Source organism: Petaurus breviceps, unplaced genomic scaffold (assembly GCF_028583685.1).
Source record: "Petaurus breviceps papuanus isolate PSGF00001 unplaced genomic scaffold, PetGlider_PUasm1.0 220, whole genome shotgun sequence".
Classification (NCBI taxonomy): domain Eukaryota; kingdom Metazoa; phylum Chordata; class Mammalia; order Diprotodontia; family Petauridae; genus Petaurus; species Petaurus breviceps.
This window is the reverse complement of record NW_027185876.1, coordinates 21,031,187-21,039,136: the sequence shown is the minus strand read 5'-3', so window position 1 is coordinate 21,039,136 and position 7,950 is coordinate 21,031,187. Positions and strand designations below refer to the sequence as shown.

At 37.8% G+C, this 7,950-nt stretch overlaps 1 protein-coding gene across 7 annotated transcripts in view; it reads right to left on the bottom strand.

Moving 5' to 3' along the window:
• Positions 1-7,950, bottom strand: part of DCAF6 (DDB1 and CUL4 associated factor 6) — a 141,021-nt gene that overhangs the window by 81,567 nt on the left and 51,504 nt on the right. For all 7 annotated transcript variants that reach the window (XM_069094718.1, XM_069094715.1, XM_069094719.1 and 4 more), the window contains exons 5-7: positions 7,056-7,191; positions 3,792-4,006; positions 1,890-1,983 (exon numbers count right to left, since the gene is read on the bottom strand). In XM_069094718.1, coding sequence (XP_068950819.1) covers positions 1,890-1,983; positions 3,792-4,006; positions 7,056-7,191 — 445 coding nt within the window. The remainder of the gene's footprint in view (positions 1-1,889; positions 1,984-3,791; positions 4,007-7,055; positions 7,192-7,950) is intronic.

Here is a 7,950-nt window from a genome sequence, read left to right as displayed (position 1 = left end):
AAAAAAAAAAAAAAAAAGAAAGAAAGAGACTAAAGAATGGAAGATATGTTGCAAGCTGGCAAAAGGGCAAATGTCTGAATTTTCAAGAAGTAGAAGGTGGAATCTACTAGCTACAGACTAGTTAAGAAGATTGATACTGGTAGAATTCTAGGACACTGTATTAAGCATTCAGAAATGGAAACAGTGACTACTAGCAGTCAACATAGTTTCATCAATGTAAGGGTTACGGGATTTAAAGATCTCCCATGCCCCATGGACGTGCTGACATAGCAGAGCAAGAGAAAGTGAAAAGCCGAGTTAACGGTCCTGCGGTTGGCAGTTGGCGGCGGTTGCCTTTTTTTTTTTTTTTTTTGAGTTAGGACCCCTGCTGAGCACTGCCAGGGGCCAGAGCTGCTGGGAGCAGGACTTTCTGCTAAGGACTCCTGCTGAGGACTGCCAGGGGCCGGAGCTGCTGGGAGCGCTCTTCCAGGACGCTGGGTGGTTGCTGTGAGTGGGGAGAGGAGGACCTTTGCCTGAGGTAGCCTATTCTGTTTTAAAGGCTTGAAAATGTGGGTGCTTTCTACTTTATCTACCTGTGCCAATATCATAACTACTCTGATGGCTTTCACTTTCTGGTTTTGGGACTCAGTCTTTTGGTATCTTAATAAATTTTCTAGTTTATTTCCCCAAATGGCAAACCTGACATATTTTGTGATGGATAATTATATCAGCATATTTGTAATCTCTATAGGCATTGTGAATATGGCATTGCTGATACAATCAAGAACAGGTCACCTCAGATTAACTTCATTTCTTTTTTTGACAGGCTTTTAAGGGACTGCTTAGACACAATATGTTTATATTAGAGCAAAGTATTTAACAAAGTGTGTCTCATGCTAGGCTTGTGGGTAAGATGGTGATACAATCAGGGAGATTCAGAACTGGTTGAATAATAGAACACAAAGCACAATAATCAATGACTTTTTATCCACTTGGAAGGTTCCTAGGAGGGCCCTAAGGATCAATCCTTGGCTCTGTGATGTTTAATATCAATGACTTGGTAAAAGGCATGGAAGATCTATCCTTATTGAATCTGCCTCTGACATAACATTTGAAGGGCCAGATAACATGTCACATGACAGATCTCTAAAGGCTAGAATGATGAGTCAAATCAAGTGAGGTGAAATTTAATAAAGATAAATGTTAAATTCTACAGATTAAAAAAAAAACAACTTCAGAAATACAAGATGGAGTAGGTGTGACTAGATAACAATTTCTGTGAAAAAGATCTAGGTATTTTAGTAAACTAAAAGTTAAATGAGTCAACAATGTTATGTGGCAATCAAAAGCAGATGCTACCATCTCAGTGGCTTAAAAGAAACATTGTGTCCAGAACAAAGGAGCTAACAGTTTTCTACTCTTCCTTGATTTGGCCACACCTGGAAGAGAGGTGAAGATGGAGAGCATACTAGAGAACATACTATACAAAGACTGGTTGAAAGTATTGGGAATATTTAGCTTTTGGCTCTAAGAGTCTGTAATTCTTGGCTACTGTTGCTTAACACTCAAACGAGATAAATATATTTGTAAAAATCACATTCAGACCAAAAAAAAATCATAAAAGGATACATCTTGTTTTAAATCTCATTAAAACTTTAAAGGAAAATATAATGAACATATAATGTGAAAAAACAGTTGCAAAGACCAATGGTATGTAGCAATTACACATATCTAGTGTAATTTCACTGGCATTATCAATTGTACACTCTAGTGAACACAGAAACCAACTTGATCTGCATGGCAATTACCTGAAACTGGTTAACTTTTTCAATAATACCAAAATTGACAAATTCTCATTTATTCTTTGTAATCCAAAAATACTGGATATTGAAAACTCAAAGTATAATTACCATCTCGTTCTCGCTCACTCTCAGGCCGAGCTCTTGGTCCAGTATCTGACCAGTCACCACGAAGTCTCAAACGTTTAACTGGAGGCTGTCGTAACTAGGAAGGTAAGGGGAAGATCACTGAACAAATATTTATAAAAGGAAAATTACTTATTTCATCCCAAACCACTTGTTAACTGTAATATATAATTATCTAGCTTGCTCCCCTACCAAGAGTCAACATTCTAAAATGGTTCATAGATGAAAAAGTATCCGATGACCTCACATGTTAAAAGATGTTGATCAAATGTTATAAAGGAGATTGAAGAAACATAAAGCTGAAAAGCCCAAAGGAGCCAATACAACTCTGGTGATAATGAGCACCTACTGAGATGCTTCAACCAAAATCTCCAACCAGCTAACCTAGCATCCTGTTCATCATCTATATGGATTTGGGCAACACATGGCCAAGGCTAGGCAAGAACTTACAATCTCTAGCCCCTGCCCTAATGACATTTAGAGCATTAGTATTTTCCTGAGTTAACCTGCTTGAATTACAGGATTTGTGAGCTCAACTTTAAGGTTTCATTCACTTTTGTTGTCTCCTATTTCTATATATGTCATGTAGGAAAATTCTCCTGACAAATGGACAACTCTTTAGTATTTGTCCATTTTATCACTAAATAGTCAAAAGTATTTGTCTTTCCTGGAAAATTCCCCACTTAGCTTTCTTTCTGAAATATCTTTTTTTTTTCAACTGCTCCCAGTTGTGATCACAAAGGGTGTGTAGCACGTCTAATTAAGGTCACTGAACGCAGCTCTCTGCTCTTTGGTTGCTTTGCTGGTTTGCCTGCTTACTGCCTGATGCTTTCTGTGCCCCCTCAGTAGTCTGACTGGCTGGTCATAGACACCCTTTCTTCCATAACTGCTATGGCTTTACAAGATAGTCCTATCTCTTTCGATTGCCCACCCCCACCTTTTCTCACAAACTTCTGCCAACACCAATGCCCATGTTCTATTCTCTACTTCAGATGACACTGAACACATTTACTATATCCTTAATAGTAGTCCTTACTAAGGTCCTTAATAGCCTATTTCATCCTTATCATTCTTAAAACTGAAAGAAAGTAGTTTAGTAGCTTATTAGGCACATATATAATACTGCTTCCTACTCTTAAGGGAGAAGAGACTCAAAGCTCAAAGAAGAGCAGGACTAATTAATTAGGACTCTCAAATTAAGAGTGGCTATAATTTTACTTCTTTGAGATGTATCTGCAAGTGGAATGGGTTGCCTCTGGAAATGGTGGGCTTTCCATCCTTATAGGTCTTTCAGCAGGAGCTAGGTAACCATTTGTCAGGTATGTTACAAGTGGGCATTCAATTTGTGTATAAGTTGAATAAAATGACTGCCAAAGTTCCTTCCAACTCTCAAATTCTGTGATTATGTACTTTGGAATTAATGAGGAAAAAGCATTCACTTGGTTATGGCTTCATAATTGTTGAAAAAAAGTAAGACTAGACTAGGATCAGAAGGAAAAACTGTGATGGGCTACATGGGAATACAAGAACTAAATGATTCTACTAGCTGATAGGCATAAATGAGTCCCTTTGCAAATTACATATACATATCAAGATGTACAATTTCATTATTTTAAAATCAACTTTAACACTAACAATCTTTACTTCTACCCATATTTATTTACAAAAACATACTGCTATCAAATACACTGGCTATCCCCATGCCTGGAATATACTCCTTCTTTTTAGAATTCCTTGTTTCCTTCAAAACCCAATTCATCTGAAACCTTGTACACAAAGCCTTTGCTGATCCCCCACTTACTAGTCCCTTTCTCCCCTCCACCCTCAGCACTGTGGCTGGCACATAAGTATACAGTTATTCAATGTCCACAGAACTGAAGTTCTTACCTCTTCTCTCCTCTCCTCAGAAGAAGGGGTTTTAAGTTCTCGTGCTGTGTCATCTTTAGGATCAAACAGATAGATATAATCCGAAGAATAACTAACAAGGATCTCCTGACCATCTTCACTGTAACACAGAGATGTAACTCGACAAGATTTATTATTAAGATGTGGAGGAACAAAACGGGCCACCATTCCTGTAGTCCCACGACCTGCATAATTCCCTAAATTCAAAAAAAAAGTCTTAAAATTCATGCTGTCTTAAAGTTACCAAAAAGACAAACATCTGAATTACATCCTTGATCAACATTTAAATAATTTCTATCTAGTACCATATAAAAATTAATACAGTAACAAACTTGAAATATAACATTCTATTCACAAAATAACCTTTTTTTTTAAAAAAGCAATTGGGGTTAAGTAACTTGCTCAAGGTTACATGGCCAGTTATTTTGTGTGGGTGCCAAGTATCTGAGGCCGGAACCGATTCCAGGTCTCCTGACACCGCGGCCGGCGCTCTTACTCACTGTGCCACCTGGCTGCCCCAGAATAACCTTTTATTCAATAGATAAATTAAGCTAAATATTCTCACATCATCTTTGGAACCCGAAAGTATATTGTAGAGAATTAAAATATTAATACCATTAGAGAAAAGGTTTAAATTGCAAAAAAAGTTTATTAGAAATATTTTTCCCCCAGTAAACTGAAGTCTTTAACATTAAGTAACAGAAACATACAAATATATTCTTCAATGATATTGATGTCACCATCTAAACACTGACAAAATTTTTAACACATTTTATCTTTAATAAATAAGGCAAAGCTGGTTTTTATTAGAATAATGGATAAAATATGATACCCATGCAAAAGCAAAATAATTTTTTGAAACAATCTCTGAGTGAGATTTATGTCTGAAGGAAACTATCATGTACTAGAATATGGATGCTATTTAAAATTTTTAAGTCAAAAGTAAAGTAAAAGTAAAAACACGAACTGTATATCATTTTGACAAACTGAAGCACTGAAACTAGTTATCTGCTACATATTTCACTGCACCACTCTTTGCTCCTGGAGACTTTCTCTTTGGTCTTTCCTGACACGACTCTCTCCTGGTCCTACTATATATCTAACCTCTCTTCAGTCTCCTTCATTGGTTTATCATCCATACATGTATGTTTTCCAAGGTTCTACACTAGGCCCCCTACTTTTCTCTATACATAATCACTTATTTCATTTGACCCTCACAACCCTGGGAGGATCCATTTTGCATTTGAGGAAACTGAGGCAGAGGTTATGTGACTTTCCCAGGGTCACAGAGGTATTGAGTATCTGAGACCAGATTTTAGTTCAGATCTTCCAGGCTTTAGGCTCAGCGTTGTCACCACTGTGCCACTCAGCTGCCTCTCTTCATCAAATCAGACCAAATGATATTTGTAAGCTCTTAGCAGAGGGCCTGATGCACATCTCCCTCAGTGACTTTATAAGCTCCCATGGTGGTGGCTAGGTGGTACAGTGAATAGAGCACCGGCCCTAGAGTCAGGAGGACCTGGGTTCGGATTCAGCCTCAGACACTTAACACACACACACACACACACGCACACATACACACACACGCACGCACGCACACACACAAATTAGCTGTGTGACCGTGGGCAAGTCACTTAACCCCAATTGCCCTCCAAAAAGAAAAAAAAACAACCCATAAGCTCCCATGGATCTTTATGCTGTGACTCACTGGTATATACCTGTCACCTCAGTCTGTCTCTTCAGCTTCTATCTAGCATCCCCAAGGCCCACTGGGCATTTCAAACTACATGTTCAAGAGATGTCTCAAACTCAAAACAGAATCCTTCACCTTTCTCCCATAAACCCAACTCTCTCTAAACTTCCCCACTTGTGCCAAAGGCTTTCTTCCATCTCCCAGGTCTGTAACCTCAATGTCATCCGTAACTCTTTACTCTCCCTCACTCCACTGATGCTACAACGTGGTGAATCTTGCCATTTCTACCTCTACAACATCACTACCTTTTGACTTTTTCTCTACACTCACTTTCAACCACCTCAGTTCGGTCCCTCAGTGCCTTGTGCCTAAACTGTTATCCTGGCCTCCTAACTGGCTTCCCTGTTTCAGTTCTTGTCCCACTCCAGTCCATTCTACATGCTCCTACATCTGGTGAGTGATGGTAAAGAGACCTTAAATGGATATCTGGCCATGGCACTCTCCTACTGCTTCTAGGATCAAATGCAAACTCTTCTGTTTAGTTTTTAAAACTCTTCATGACTTCACCTGAATCTATCTTTCCAGGTTCTTTGGACAATACTCCCCCCACACTCCCCAGCCCCTCACTCTGAAACCCAGTCAAACCAGCCTTATCTCTGCCTCAGGGGGCACACCTTCTGTCTCTAAGCCTTTGTAATGGCAACTCTCTCCCACGCCTAGAATATATTCCATCCTTCTACTTCATATTATATATCTACTACTTAGAATATCTCTTGTTAGAATATAAACACTTTGAGAGTAGAGACAGTTTTCCCTAATGTCTAGAACAGTGCCTAGAATAGGGGTTAAATGCCCATAGGAAAGCATTTAATAAATACTTTTTGGTTTCTTAATTCACCATAGATGCTACCATTATATACCTGCCTGGTCAAAAAATGGCAAAGGGATATGGGTATAAGTAAACCCAGGTCTAACAAACATTCACGAAGCACCAAAGTTTTAAGACATTTTTGTTAAGAACTTTTAGCATGTTCTGATGCCTTAATTGGAAAACAATGACTGAGCAGGTTCTCAAAGAAACCTTCCTTCTCTGAATATTTGGAATAAGTCACTACTTTAAAGTACATCCAGCTTATTTATTTTCATTTTCATTGCAGGCATATTTAGAATACAACTTCTCTAAGGTTTGGTGGAGAGTCTCCACAAGTGTCTAAAGCCCCAAACTATCAACCAGGTGGTGAATAATCTGTCCAGAAGCCTTTCCAAATTTAACTAGCCTTGCTCTCAGGTCACAGAATCACACACATGAGCTGCCAAAGACCAGAGTTGAATCTTTTAAAAAATGTTAGAACCTACAAGAACTGGTTCTTCACTGGGTCACCTCCATGCCACAGGGTGGCATTAGAGTAAGCTCTCAGTGGAGAACCTCCAACTATAATGGATTTTGTTACAAACCAAAGCAACCATGAAATTTTCAAAAATACCACAAACCAGGAAGTTGCAAAACTAAAGCTATCTTATCAAAAGTTACTGCTCTGTTTTACATCTCTTACCTGTGGCTCTCGTGCCAAGCATTCGCCGATCATATATTCGTACAGAGCTATCAGAACATCCAACAGCAAGATAATATGGTATTGGGGGACAAATAGCTACAGAAGTAGCAGCACGCCGGCAATTAATTAAAATATCCTTTTAAAAAAAGGCAAAACAACAGTACTTATAAAATGTCAATAGTAACAAAATTATATAAAAAAAAAAACACATTCCCTGTTCCTAACACAAAATTTGCTTTCTCATAGACACTTAAATGTAGCACGACAGAAAAAAGGACAATTCAGATACCTTAAAAGTGAATCGGACTGATACTATCATAAAGTGCTTCTAACTCTTTCATACCCAGCACTGGAATGCTTATTTCCTGTGTTGTCATATTTTATTTTTCCAAAGAATTTTATTCAAAAAATTTTTGACATTCATACTAAAACTAATTTCAAACTAAAACTAATATGATGTATATAATTTCCAAAGCAATAAATTTAAGTGAAAAAAGTGAATGTGCATTGTAAAACAGCAACAGGTGCTTACATTTATGTAACAGTTTATGGTTATAAAGTGTTTCATGTACATTATGTAGCTGAGGTATGGCAGGCACTATCATGTCTCTACACAATTAAGAAAACTAAGCCTCAGAGAAGTTAAGCAACATGGCCTAAAGTCATATTGTTGGTAAATGGAATTGAGGACACAACTCAGCTCTTCTAGCTACAAATGCAATGCTCTTTATAGTATCTTGCTGTTTGCTCACTAGAACAATGAGATTAAAATGTAAAAAAACAAAACAAAACAAAACCCTAAATATTGGGTTTTGATGTAGGAAAAGAATTCTGTAGACAAAGGAAGAAAAGTCATTCAAATTTAAGCTGATTATGTTGAATTAGAAAGAGTTAA